At 37.2% G+C, this 15,129-nt stretch overlaps 1 protein-coding gene across 4 annotated transcripts in view; it reads right to left on the bottom strand.

Annotated features, from left to right (window-relative positions):
• Positions 1 to 369: 369 nt before the first annotated feature.
• Positions 370 to 15,129, bottom strand: part of SPIRE1 (spire type actin nucleation factor 1) — a 267,545-nt gene continuing 252,785 nt past the window's right edge. For 2 of the 4 annotated variants that reach the window (XM_045187677.3, XM_024580563.4), the window contains exons 11-17: positions 10,902 to 11,044; positions 8,500 to 8,673; positions 4,388 to 4,525; positions 3,757 to 3,827; positions 3,192 to 3,219; positions 2,958 to 3,094; positions 370 to 1,423 (exon numbers count right to left, since the gene is read on the bottom strand). In XM_045187677.3, coding sequence (XP_045043612.2) covers positions 1,165 to 1,423; positions 2,958 to 3,094; positions 3,192 to 3,219; positions 3,757 to 3,827; positions 4,388 to 4,525; positions 8,500 to 8,673; positions 10,902 to 11,044 — 950 coding nt within the window. In that variant the 3' untranslated portion in view covers positions 370 to 1,164. The remainder of the gene's footprint in view (positions 1,424 to 2,957; positions 3,095 to 3,191; positions 3,220 to 3,756; positions 3,828 to 4,387; positions 4,526 to 8,499; positions 8,674 to 10,901; positions 11,045 to 15,129) is intronic. The other 2 variants (XM_045187678.3, XM_024580564.4) reach the window with 1 other exon arrangement.

Raw genomic sequence — 15,129 nt, 5'->3', positions numbered from 1 at the left:
AACCTACTTTTATCAAAAACCCACCCTACTCACTCAACTTGTTTGCAAGGAAAATTGTGCAAAAAGCATCCAAAAGACTATCAGCAGGTTAATTATCTTGTAATTTTAAAGGAACTAGACAATATTTTTTCTTTTAAAATTCATTTATAAAAATAAATATATTTTAGTTTGAGACCATACCTACCAAATTGTGGCTTGATATAATCATGATGGCTAGACTCTAAAGTTATGAAAAACATGGTTGAAAATACATGGGCTCCAGCTCATGCCCCACAGTGTGGGCAGCAGCTGGCCCCTCTGCTGTTAAGACCCTTTATATAGTTAACTGAAACACACTCAACCTATTGACAAAGGGTTAGTCTTCTTGGTCTGGAAATTCCACAAAACTTTTAATTCTTAGACCTCCATTATAAAACTACAAGTAACCATAATACATGCAAGATAGGGAATTGAGAACCTGTCACCCACTCAGGAGATACTGATCCACTGCACCAGGGCAAACACAGCAGCTCAGAGGAAATGGTCACCCACTTGGGTGTACAGCTTATTCAGGTGTTTTGCACTAAAATATAGGCATAAAGTCCCTCCCATAGTCTTTATCTCAGAGCAACAATTTAAAAATTAGTTGGATCGTATGAGCAAATCCTTCTAGGTTTTGTGCTGTGAGATGAAAAATAGCTTGGCCCCCACCCCCCAGGTATCTGGTGTGAGGCAGAGCTCCGGATCACTAAGTACATTAGATAGGAACACTGTCAGGTGGAAGTGCCAATATGACTTACTGCTTAAAACTGTGCTAACATCGACACCTTTGGAGGCTGATTTCTCATATGAGAAGCTTTTTGCCTTAGTTGGAAAATTATTTGAGGAACAGTAAGGAATTGAACTAAGGAAAAAGCTTCTGGCCTCCAAATATACACACACATAAAGGCAAGTTTCAAATTATTGTCCTCTCAGTGCAAATGAGCAAATTGGCTGACCTGTCACATATAATCAATCGATATGAACACAGCATTCAGTCTGTGAAACAATTTGATGCAGCAAAAACCTGACCTAATGCAAATCAAGCCTATTAACTAAAGCCACAGCAAGGAGAGACAGTCCAGCCTAGTGTTCTCCCTCGCTAATGCTGACTCTGAACACAAAAGCAATTGAAAGGCACGGGGCTCAGATTTCATTGATAGTCCTCTCTGAAGGGCAGTATTCCGAGGGGGCTGGTGAGGACATATAGAAAGACTGTGTTTTCCTTTTTAATCGGGCTCTTTTGTTGGCCAACACCAGGCTACGCCGGCTTGAACTGATGATCTCTGAAATAAACTTTTTGCAGTCTACACACACCTCCATGGCACTCCAGTCCTCCGTTAACTCTTTGGGAAATTGTAGTTCTTCATCTGATTTGTCCACAGACTTAGATTTTGAGGAAAACCTGGAAAAACCCAAACATTTAAAACCTCCAGTACTATTACTGATAGTACTACTACAATACTAAGAAAATTTGTTGCAAAAACATTATGGAATGGTGAATGATTTAGTTGTGTTGTGTTCTTCCAAAGAATTTCTAATTGAAGACAAGGTTAAAAGTATTTTTTTAAAAAGAAGCTATTTTAAAGGAAACATGTTTTATAAAAAAATAATACTGAAAATTCTTAGCATCTCTTCTAGAATTTTTAGAAAATAGAATATTCAGAGTAGTCATCATATGATTACCATACATATATAGATTATGAACTTTAACAACTAAGATGAAATAAAGTACATGTTGTTAATGTCCTATTGATGATTCAGAAGGGATTTCGAGTTCTTTCTCCAGTGACCCCATGTCATGGATAATAAACATTAGTTATCTGTACATGGTAGGTCAGACTATAGGAAATTGAAGTAAATTCATCTCTATGACACATCCTTAAAAATTATCTTTGGACCAATTTTCTTGTAATTTCTGTATTTGTCAAATGTGTTTCTCCTTTCCCAACGATTCTCTATATTTGCATAAATTAATTATCTGGATTCCAGAGAGCTGGAGTTAACTAAACCAACATCATAATAAATCTTTTGGTTTACTTTTTGAAATAACTAGAAATCACTTATTCATCTTACCATTTTAATTAAACCAAACAGGAAGTCTCAGAGTAAGTAGAGAAAAGGACAAAAGATTATTATTTGCACTGCCTTGAGCTCACAAATCATGATCTGAGGCCATCATGGAGCAGGAGTATCTCAGGGCAGAGAGTTGAAGGCACAGGGCAAGCATTCTCGGGCACAAGTTAGTTGCTGGGCTCAATGCTTCCTTGCCTCACTGACCACAGAGCCATGACTGACAGAGCACCTGCCATCCGGCATTTGGCACCAACACCAGTGTCCACCCTACCCCTCATCCCCAGTAGGTGGCTGGTGCTTCAAACCTTGATCATTTTGGGCCCTGCAAGGGTGTGACCTGAGCTGGCCTGCTATCCTTCCATCTTTCTTAAGGACCAGCATTAATCTTACTCTGCCTTAAATGCAAACGGATTGATATCCAGGCAATATTTTTTTTCTTTTATATTGCCAGCTCTTGGCATAAAGCTTCATCACTGTCTTTACAATAAGAAACTAAATTGCAGACCGCTGTAAACATAGAATTGAACAGATTTTCTTTCAAAACTAAAGAAGGAAAGATTAGACTATTACATGCAAGTTTTCAACTCCATTGAAAACAAGGGCAGATTTAGAGATGACTTAAAGGACACACAAAAGTAATTATATCTAAATAGAAATAAAAATAAACTGTGAGAGTAAGGTATCCTTCAAGTAGCTAACCATTATTCCTTGACAAGTTACCTCTTGGAAGTTTGGAGATTTGTGTGCAAGTCAAAAACTATATTAAAATCAACCAACCACCGCCAATCTTCTCAACCCCAGTCCTCAAAAGGAGCATTCTTCTTTTACAAAGGATGCTCCAAAGATCCAGCCTTCTCACTCACCTGGCAATGCTCCGAAGTGGCCGATGGTGGCTAGTGGAGGGTTTTTCTGGCCTCATAGAACTTTCCCCTCTTTGCGAGGCAGAAGGTCCCAATGAAAAGATAGGAAGAGTGGAGTATGGCTTGGATGGCAGCCGCATCTATTATCACAAAAAAAAATGGAGAATGAGCAGTACTGTTAAAAAGGCAGTCTGTTAAAATTGTTATTATGTTATCATTTCACCAAGCTTAGCTTACCTTTTTGCAACACTGTGAGCACACGGGCCTGTACACAAAATCAGAAGCATTACTTGGCATGATACCACCGATGTGACTGGAGAGTTAAAAAGGCCAATGGCTATATGGTTGTAAACTTCTACAATAAACTGCAAAAACTCTCTGGATCTTCTGTCAGGATACAACAAATTGATACAACTATGGATTGCCAAAAAGATAATCAATCTGTAAAGCTGAATTCTTACACTGTTCCCTATGAAATGAATCAACTTATATCTTAAATTTTCTTATTCATCTATCCAAGGGTCATATGACAATCACATCTATTTTTTTCTGTTCAAATATGACTTATTATTAGAAGTATCTTATTTATGTAAAAGAAATAAATGCACAGAAACATTTTCCAGGTTTAATACCCAACTATTGTTTGATTCACTGTCTTGAAAAAATCAATATTCTTAACCCACAAACATAGCACAATGTGATAACAGATAATTTTTAATATTGTTCCTGCATACAAAATGATGAAACAATGAAGTTAACTGATATATATTGACTATGATCGTCAATTACAAAAAAACCTTACCTCTTACAGAACTGACAGGTGTAAGACCAGGTGAAGAAGGAAAATCTCCTGGTTCGGCAACAAAAGCAAAGCTAAAAAATACAAATGTAAAAGGAGAAAGAAAAAGCATCGCCAACAGTGAATTTCCTAATTTATATGGTTGAATCCACTTTACATTTATACACTGGGGAAGTTTAGTACATAGGAGGAAGAAGTGAATTCAGAAACCCTCATTTATGTTTGGCTCTGTGATAATTATAATATGACTCTGTATTTAATTATAATTCTACTTTTAAAAGTAGTAAAAGGCCACAGCTGTCTAGAGTGTCACCATCACAGAGGCAATCGAAAGAAGGTTCTAAAGAAGTTTCTCCTGTATAACAACTAAATGCTGACATGGTTATGTGAAGGCATACCATTATTTATTATGGTTGCTTTAAACCTTCCTGAGTTTCGATTTCTAAGGGAGAAAATACTTGCTTTGGTGAGCAAGGCAGAACAGGAGATGACTTCTGGAGAATAAGCCTCCTACCTCCTAAAATCCCCTATAGGTCCTGTACCATCTGAATAGCAGAAAGCCCCCTCAGAAGACCTTGCCTGTGACTGACCATTCTGCTAACCCTGCTGATCAATCAACTTTAAGCAGCTCTACCTTTCCTTTTTTCAGGGCAGTGTAGACATCTTTATATTGTTGGTATTTTTCCAGCTCTGCCTTCACCAGGACCTGACGAATATGCATCACTTCCTCCACAGTAAGAGCTAGGCATTCCACTGGATAGCAGAATTCCTCCTGAAATTCAAAATTCCACATGAATAAGAAACTCCCACCCCCTTTTCTGGCATTGTAATATTTCCCTTCAGATCAGACACCTGGTTAGTAGCTTCAGAAAACAAAAGAGGTCCCAATCAGCACTGGAACAAAGCTGGCTTACTCTGGGGACCACATAATTTCTAATGACACCAAGACAACAGATAGAACACTTTGGGGACCACATAAAACACTGTAGCCTACTGAAGTTTCCAAAAAATAAAAGCTCCTCACATTTGTTTAGCTATGTATCTATGCACTGAAATTTTGAAAAAATTTTTGTTGTTCTAAACCAAATTTATGCCAGTTGTCTCCTATGATTACGCAAAGATTTTATTTAGTGTTATGTTGTATGCTATATGCAAATCAACAACATATTTTTAAAACTGGTCTGTGGTACCCAGAATAGCCAAAAGAAGGTAGTTAGTAATTTACACTGAGAAGCATAGTGGTAAGTTACATCAGCACACTTTGAAAAATCCTAATGGTATGATAGGAGCTGGAACAGGTAACTACTGTTGCAGTATACAGCCAACAGGCAATCTCCACAGGCTGTCCCACAGTTCTCTGGATTTCTGTTATTACTTTTAAACAACTACTGAATGCACAATCAGCATTGGAAAGATGTGGAAAAAAATCAGAAGAATTTCACAATAAATATTTATGTTGGCTGTCTTATGTTAATAGTTTCCCTAAAACCAGCCCAGGAAGATGTTGATGTAACTGATTCCACTGAATAGAGAGCCTCACACCCATCTGCTCCCCATCCGGCCTGCTCTTGATTGGTGGATCTAACAGAAAGACAGAACAGTCTTGTGCATTCGCACCCTGCCAGGCTTCACAAGGGCCATTGTGGTGTAGTGACACTGAAACTTAATGTTCTCAGTACAAACACATTATAATTCATTCCCACACACATACAATAGCACTACTCACAGGAGTTCTGGAATCAAACAAGCCAAATGAGAAAGCACATGACTATGAATGCAGTTTTAACATTCAGTTCTGTCTTTCAATCAGATAAAAACAAAAACAAATTTAGGTTGCAAACTTGACAAACATTAGCATTTACTAAAAAAAGTAGTTTGAAGAACTACTGATTTTTACTAACAGTCTATATACCAAGTCGTCTTTATTCAGGTTAACTTAAGGAAGGTTAAGTGTGCTTAAAAATGTCTTGGAAAAAAATTCTGCAGTTGAATTTTTAACATGAAGAACTTATTATTTGGAGGCTGGAAAGATGGATTATTCAGAGAGATTATATCACTTAGTCTAAGATGTCTAAAATCCTTTTTTTAAAAAAAAAATCACCATCACATGATTTTCTCCTTCAATAGGACAGCTTTAAAAGATAATAGGATTAAACTGGCATGTCCAATATCTACTCTGTTTTGCTCCATCCTGAGAAAAGAGTTTAGTGTCAAATGAGATGAGGCACTGACTCTAAGTTAGGCCACTAAAACTACACGAGGTAAGTACTGTTGGCTGTACACAACTGAATGACAGCTTTTTTGAGGCCTGAATATATTTCATAGAACTTTTCCTAAGGCAGTTTTCATTCATCAGTTATGATGACTATGACTGTGGTACATTTTATGGCAGCTCACTCTGACAAAATTGTTGACTTGGAACAAAATAATGTATAAATCTAGCAAATAACCAGATAATCACTACTGAGATTTGTTGTTGTGTATGCTAGGCAATTAGCTCCAAATTAATTAACTTTATAATAACCTGGATGCCTGGCTGGTAAATATTTCTGTGCTCTCTCCTCAGTCTTATGTCACACAGGGCTTAGTCAAGCACACTCTCAACTGACTGCTCTGAATCATAGGTAAATCCAGTACTTCATAGAATGTAGTAAGAAATTGTGGATTTTTTGTTTGTGTTCTTTTTCTTTTAAAAAATTTCAAGTAATTACCCTTTAGTAAGATAATTTCCATTAGGACAAATGCTAATGTTTTAATTTTGGTGCTTTCCCAAGGACAACAAAACTTTAATGCAACATGAAAGAAAATAATAGTTACTAGAATAGTTTTTACTAACTGACAAAAAATATTGATTCAACATCCCCAAAGCCAAATGAAACCTTAACAAATCTTGCTGAGACACCAATGCTCCAAAACATAAGGAGCACTCCAGGTTTTAACCGTGAGCAAGTGCCCCTTTCCCCATGGTGACACAGGGCTGGGTCACTCCTACAGCAAGCACTAAGCTCATTGTCAGGGTGAGACATGGACTATAAGGGCTAGATTGGCACAACTCTAATTCTTTTGCTTCTCTGTGCTTCAAAATGACTCTCAAATTTAGGAAAGGGACGCTAAATCTTAAAGTGTTTTGATAATGATTACATATGCAATAGAAGCAGATGTGCCTTTAGAATTTACTTTTATGTATGTCACTAAAATCACTAAGTTTTTGTTGAAGATTTTGGTTATATTTACCTTTCAAAAGGGGTCAGAGTTAGGCAGCACAGAAATTATAGAGCAAAATGTGTAATCTGATTATTGAGCCACAGAAAAAATGGGAATAGTCACATTTCATATAGTGTTCTTGCTTAGCACATACTATGTAAGTAAGTAGCAGATACTTAAAAATTATCCAAAACGATAATTGTTTTTTGAATTTTTAAACTAAAAAAAGGCAGATTTAAATAAAAATAGCAACTATCAAGTTTAATTATTCTTTCCTTTTTCCAGGTTTAACTTTAAAATCCCAAGTGAATTCTTTGCCTAAAACAGTATGAGGATTTAGTATACAGATATCTCTGTTTGGGGAGGATTGATACTAAAAATAAAACTGTTGATAGATCTTCAGTAATAGCAGGAGTGACAGGAGTTCACGTGCCCTCCCTGCACTTCGTGGCGCTCCCAAACGGCCAGATCTACGAATGGGAAAAAGATCAGAGACTTATTCTGTATTTCATGACAGACAGGGAAAGGGATTTGTTGTTTCTCATTTACATTCATTCACAGTTTCTTTTCTAAATCAAGATGGATAATAAAGAATAACAAAGAAACTAGCTGCTGGTTCATTTGTCAAAGATGTGTTTAGTAAATGAAGGATCTTGTATGACATGGAATAGGCAAGGCTGCTGACAACACTGGTCAGCAGCATGCATTACACTGGGGTAGAGGAAGCTTCACTATGGTCCCAGGGTTATTTATTTCACTGGGGTTTGGAAATTATTATACTTTCTTTAAAAATATTCTATATGAAAACCTCAAAAATAATAATAAAATGTAAGATTGTTTAAAATAATACAGATGATGTATTATAGATGTGTACACCTGAAACCTATATCATTTTATTAACCAATGTCACCCCAATAAATTCAATAAAAAAGAAAAAAATAAAATATTTAAAATAACCACATCAATAAAAAGAAAACTTAAAGTTTCTCTCCACAGAGAAGTGGTTGTCATAAAAACCACATGACACCCTGGTCATCACAACACAGCTTTATGAAAGGTACTGGGGACGAGAACGCTCTCTGAGCCCAGGGGGGACACATGCCATGGGCACACAGCCCCTCAAAGCTCAGGGAGGGGTGTGCGGGACACAGGCAATGACATGGCTCTGTGGGGCGTAGACCCCCTGTAGCAACTTGGCCTGGCAGGTAGCAAATGCCCCTGTGATGGCGAGGCCCTGCGATGGAAGCACCCCACGGGCTCTCAGAGACGGCGTTCCTCCTGCTGTAAAACTGGGTCACTCAGAGACAAACACTCATAGGTCCCTATATTCTGATGCTGCATTTTGAGTTTGTTGTCCTTTCAAAGTTATTTTCCTCTCAACTGAGATCATGGTGTGATCTATGCGTCCTACAAAAGATCGGAATCAATGATCAGAAGCAAAGTGCCCATCTAAGCTGTTAATTCTTGCAGAGTGCAGGAGTTGAGGTATCACTGTCAGAGATAGAGTAAAATAATTCCCAGAACCAGCAGAAAGAGGCCAACCTTTGAGGATTTCCACCTGCTGGTAAAAGCTCTCTCACATAGATAATACATAGCCCCTGCTACCCCAAACATGGCTGCTTCAAAAGGATGAGAGCTGAGCAGAGAAGCTGTTTGTATGGTAGAAAAAAGTGGTCGGAAAGGCGTCCTTGGCCATACACTGGTTATCCTAGGAACCTGAACAATAGATAAGGAAAAAAGAAAATGGCAGGGGGAAAAGAAAAGGAGAAAACAATGCAGAACACGAGTGACCTACAAACAGTGATTATAGAGCATGAAAAATGAAACGAAACAAAACAAAAACACCACACAAGATGTTAATGGTAGATTCCACACGTGCGTTCACGCCAACATCTGCACCCATATGTATAAATCGGTTATCAAACCATTAAGTCGTTCCTAGAGAATCTCAAAGTTTACACAGCAAAGACCTGAACTTAAGATTTTCTAACTGGTTAGGAACACTGAGCTTCCTAAATCGGGCTTGACGGGATGCAGGATAGGGGCAACTGCCTGCTGTGCCTGAGAGAACGTGGGATTGTACCCCAAGCAGGAACTGCTTCCCTGGGGAAGGTACTGAAAGACAAGCAGCCTTTCACTTAGATGGGCAATCACCCTCATACATTTAACCAAATGATGAAAAAAAATTACATTTTTAAACATCCTAAGGAAAGGGAGAGAGATATAATCAAAGTAAGTGAGTAACAACAAAGACATTTCCTCCATTTTCAGTAAAGGGATTACAAATACAAAATGATTCTGTTTCTAAAATATAGCAAACATTTTAAATTATCATACTTCAAGCTAGAGGGAACTACACACAGAAGTGTGACTTACTGGATAAACTGAGGTAATTTACTAGCAAGAAATGTCATTACTTGACCTGGATGTTTCTTTGCTTCAGCTGGTGCCTAGAGGTACTTGGAGAGAGCCCAGTTCTGTGTGAAACCTGATACCATCTCTATTGACCAGAGGTGCTCACCCAGTGCCTTTCACTGGGACCCTTCTTGGGGACTGCAGATTGGTTTTATTTTGCTTTCTTCATGAATAAACCAACTCAACAACCTGACCAACCAATGCTGAATTCCCTTTAGCCAGGAAATTTACTTTTACTGCATGGGCCCTTGATATGGACTGATAGTCTTTCTTGGCAAAACTGCTATTACCACTCCTTTGTAGTTGATCTGATAGTTGATTGAGAATTTTAAAATTTAAGTCTAACCTCAATAATGATGTCATATGATAACAAGGCAGGTACATACCTACATGATATACTGGCTTCTAGGAAAACCCATGGGAAGAGAAGTACATAATTATCGGACTTGTAAAAAAAATCACTAAGGAGTTCCTTCTTACATATTTTTAAGTTGTGACAGAAACTGTGTATTTTGCTAAAGCAATAACTTATTCACATTAACAAAAGTCTTTGGATTTTAAAGTTTTGAACCTGTCTGGTTTGAGTTCTGTTTTTCTGCTACGTTTCATCAAATATCAGTGTTTCAGTGATTACTTACGAATTAACAGGAATCCTATCAGGAATTGCCATAAAATCATTAATTTAATCATATTGTTTGGGAGTAGAGATGACTGATCCAATTTCAACACTATAAGCTCTGTTCAAACTTAGTATCTTCACAATAATCACACTATTTCCCTCTACTTTGAATGATTCATCACAGCCTAAAAATATGGATTAAGCATACCCCACTGTTTTTTATTCATGAGTATCTGAAAAAGACATTAGATGTTTGGTTGCCAGTAGAACTATTGATTGAAGCCTTGTATCTTGCCTGAAAATATTTCTGAAGTCAAGTGGGACTACAAAATAAGCTCTGCAGACCTCCTCTGGCTGGTTGATCTACTCTTCCTGCCAATGCCATGTGTCCTATGGCCCACTGTTCTGAGGAATGAATGGCCACTACATGAATCCAAGAGTTTCTGGAAAACAGCAAAAACTGTCAACCAGTCCAAGCAGCAGCTTTGGCTCCAAAATATACTTGGAAACAATAAATAATGGTTTTTAATGGATCGAAATTCTCCCCGGTACTTCTGCCTTAATAAAATAGTCTGCTGTAGCCAGATTTTGAGGAGTTTTTTGATTAGTTTTAACAATTTTTAAGAGGATTAATACCCTTTGAAAGGAAGAAAACATTTCTTTAATAATCCATAGTTTCAACCACTGAAACTCTGAAAAAAATAAAGGTACTTTAAATGAACAAAGATGGTCAAATTTCATTGAGGTTGCTGTTAGGGTGGTTTTCTTTAGCTATTAAAAACAATTAGGGTTATTTAAAAATCATTCTAACCTTTGGAAGTTTTTTCTCCTAATCATCATCTCAAGAATGCTAATGATTCTAGGTCCTCTAACTGACACTTCAGTTACTATGCAGTTTTTAGTTACTTACAAGAGATCGAGAGCTCTGTTTGGATGGTGGCAAAAACTGTCTCACATTAGTAGGTGTTTCCTTTTCAATGGAATGTCGCCTCTGGGGTGGCTGCCGTCTCTCTGGCTGGGGTGTTGATGATATGGGCAAGAATTTCGGAGGTGCTAAAGAAATGAATCAACCAAATTAAAATAAACTTTCTTACTGTGAGGATTGTTATAGAAGAATTTTTGCAAGGTAAACTTGCTACAGAAATTGCAAGAAAAAAGTAAAAAATACTCTATGTTTTTAATATTGATTCAAATTCATAAGAACACAATATAAGTACGGTCTCAAATTTGTACATACAAATGCCCTCCTAAATCATACCAAAATTCTTTTTTTTTTTTTTTCAATTACTGTTTACATTCGATATTATTGTGTTAGTTTTTCAGACAGACAGCACGGTGGTTAAACAATCGTGTACTTTACAGTGTGGTATACCAAAATTCTTAAATGTACCCTCCTTAACATTCTTGTTTTAAAAGAGATGAAATATGAAAAACTCTTCCTTCTTGATGTTTATCAAGACAGTCTGTCCTTAAATTTAAATCAAGCTGTATTTAAATTTCAAAAAATAAACTTCAGCCTTGTACTACTGCTCTCCTCTGCCTAAAATGTTTGGTACTGGATTTAACAGAACAATGTTTTAGGGTCTGAATAGTTCTGGATTCACATTTTGAAAACATAAGGAGAACATTAGAAATAACTTATACTATCAGAGTTTTATTTACTACTTCCTCCTACTTTCTCTGCAAACAGTAAGGCTGTTTCAATGTAGTGGTTGAGGAAAGTGAAAGGCAACACAGTTAAATATGATTCACCTCTTTGGACTGTCCCACCAAGAGAAATTACTGAAGGAAACCAAAGAACATAATTTTTATAATCAAGAAATACAGAAAATAACCAAGGTGAGCTCCTATAATTTTTGGTATAATCTGTTTAAATAAATCAAAATACTATTTAAAGAATTTTAAATACAAAAACCTCTATGTATATAGAAAATCAAGGCAATGTTCTACGAATATCTTTATATATATTTTCTCTTGGAAAGTTTTAAAATTGCAGTACAATAAACATAATATTTACCATTGTAACAATTTTTAAACATACAGTTCAGTTCACATGGTTGCTTAACCATTAGGATCATCTATCCTCTTAACTCATCTGTAAAGCTGAAACTCCATGCACACTAAACAGTAAGCCTCTGGAAACTACTATTCTACGCTCTGTCTCTATGGTTTTGACTACTCTAAGAACCTCAGGTAAACAGAATTATACAATATTTCCTTTCCAGTGACTGCCTTGCTTCACTTAGCATAATGTCCTCAAGGCTTATCTGTTGTATTTGTTACAGAATTTCCCTTCTTTTTAAGGCTGAATAATATGCACAGATCACATTTTCCTTATCCATTCATACACTGATGAACACTGGGGTTGTTTTCACGTTTTAGCTCTTGTGAATAATGCTGTTATGAACATGGGCGTACAAATACCTCTTTGAGACTTGCTTTCAATTCTTTGGGTATACCCCCAGAAGTGGAATTGCTGGATCTTACGGTAATTCTGTTTTTAAATTTTAGAGGAATCACTACACTGTTTTCCATAGCACCTCTACCATTTTATATTCCTACCAACAGAATACAAGGGTTCCTTCCAATTTTTCCACATTTTCACCAACACTTGCTGGTTTCTCTCTCCGGTTTCTGTCTTTTTTTGATAGTAGCCATTCTAATGGGTTTGAGGTGATATCTCACTGCAGTTTTGATACACATTTCTCTAATGATTACATGGAATTGTTTTTGTAATTTCCTTTTCAGATTGTTCATTGCTCATGCATTAGAAATGTAACTGATTTTTGTATGTTGATTTTGTATTCTGCTACTTTGCTGAATTCATTTATTCTAATAGTTTATTTGTGTGTGTGTGTGTGTGTGTGTGTGTATGTGAGAGAGAGAAAATCTTAGGGTTTTCTACGTATAAGATCATAATTAAATTTAAAAAAGATCACATCAGCTGCAGAGAGAGATAATTTTGCCCCTTTTCCAATTTAGATGACTTTAAATTTCTTTTTCTTGCTGAATTGTTCTGGCTAGAACTTTCAGTACTATGTGAATAGAAGTAGTGGAAGCAGGTATCATTGCTTTTCTCCTCATCATAGAGGAAACACTTTCTTTCACCACTGAGTATAATGATTGCTGTAAGCATCTATTATGTTGAAGTACTTTCATTCCATTCCTAGTTTATTGAGTGTTTTTATGATGAAAGGGTGTTGAGTTTTGTCTAAAGTTTTTTCTGTATCAATTACGTGGCCTTTTCCCTTCATTCTGTTAATGTGGCATATTATACAATTTTCTATTTTTTTAAAATTATATTTTATTGACTTTGCTATTACAGTGATCCCAATTTCCCCCTATGCCCTCCTCCACCCAGCCACGCGCTACTCCCTCAGGCAATCCTCACCCTGTTGTCTATGTCCATGGGTCATGCATATATGTTCTTGGGCTACTCCGTTTTCTATGCTGTACTTTACATCCCCATGATTGGTCTGTAACTACCAATTTGTACTTCTTAACCCCTTCACCTTTTTCACCCAACCCATCCATCCCCCTTCTATCTGGCAACCATCAAAATGTTTTCTGTATCTATGATTCTGTTTCTGTTTTACTTGTTTTTTTATTTTGTTTTTCTGCTTATCTTGATTCAACTGTTTATAGATATGTATTTGTTACTATTATACTGTTCATATTTTTTATGTTCTTCTCAAAGAAGATCCTTTAACATTTCATATAATGCTGGTTTTGTGGTGATGGGCTCCTTTACTTTTTTTCTTGCCTGGGAAGCTCTTGATCAATCCTTCGATTCTAAATGATAGGTTTGCTGGGTAGAGTAATCTCGGTTGTAGGTCCTTGGTTTTCATCACTTTGAATATTTCTTACCAATCACTTTTAGTCTGCAAAGTTTCTTTTGAGAAATCAGCTGAGAGTCTTATGGGAACTCCCCTGAATGTAACTAAATGCATTTCTATTGTTGCTTTTAAGATCCTCTCTTTATCTTTAACCTTTGGCATTTTAATTATGGTTTGTCTTGGGATGGGCCTTTTTGAGTTCATCTTGTTTGGGACCTGGACTTGTATGTCTACGACCCCCAGCAAGTTAGGGAAGTGTTCTTTCATTATGTTTTCAAATTGATTTCCAACTTCTTGCTTACTCTCTTCTCCTTCCGGCACCACCAGGATGCAAATGTTGGTATCCTTGTAGTTGCCTCACAGGCCCCTACTATCCTCATTTTTTAAATTCTTTTTTCTTCTTCTTGTTCTGATTGGTTGTTTTTTGCTTCCTTATATGCCAAATTGCTGATTTGATCCTTGGCATCATTCAATCTACTGTTGATTCCCTGTAAATAGTTTTTCATTTCAGCTAGTATATTCTTCATTCGTAACTGTTTCTTTTTTATGGTTTTTATGTCCTTTTTTTATGCTGTTGAAGTTCTCTGAGTCATTTGCTCCTCTCTTAAGTTCACTGAGAATCCTTATAACCAGTATTTTGAGCTCTGCATCTAGTAGCTTGTCTCCATTTTGTTTAGTTCTTTTTCTGGAGTTTTGTTCTGTTCTTTCACTTGGGCCATGTTTGTTTGTCTCCTCCTTTTGGCAGCCTCCCTGTGTTTGTTTCTATGTATTAGATAGAACTGTTGTGACTCCATGTCTTGGTAAAGTGTCCTAATGTAGTAGGTGGGTACTGGAGGTGGGCCCACTGTGTACACCCTCCTACTATAGTTGAGCCTTGATTGCTCTTGGCACATCCAAGGTCAGTCACTTCCTTTGTTCTCTTTGGGGTCACAGAACATAAACTACAAAGTGACCTGCAGATGGTTACTACTTGTGATTAGCTTGGATTTCCCCAGGTGAGGCCAAACTGTGAACCTAGGCTGGGTGCTGCTAGTGCCAGGCCTGGGGCCACTCAGCAAGAGGTATGGGGCTGGGGCTCACTGAGGCCAGCTGTTGCTTGTTTGAGAGGATTTAGGAAGTTGTGAAGCCTGAGCCAAGACCAGCCATTCATATGGAAAAGCCACTGTTAACAGTTGGGGTGGGCCCGTAAGTTGGGTGAGATGGAGCTTTTGGGGGATCTTCAGGGCAGGGCGAATAGGGTTAGCAGAGTTGATGGAGTCTCAGATATAGCATCCACCTGCCAGCTCAGTGGCTCTGTGGGGG

This window comes from Desmodus rotundus, chromosome 10 (assembly GCF_022682495.2).
Source record: "Desmodus rotundus isolate HL8 chromosome 10, HLdesRot8A.1, whole genome shotgun sequence".
Lineage (NCBI taxonomy): Eukaryota > Metazoa > Chordata > Mammalia > Chiroptera > Phyllostomidae > Desmodus > Desmodus rotundus.
This window is presented reverse-complemented; position numbering and strand designations above follow the sequence as displayed.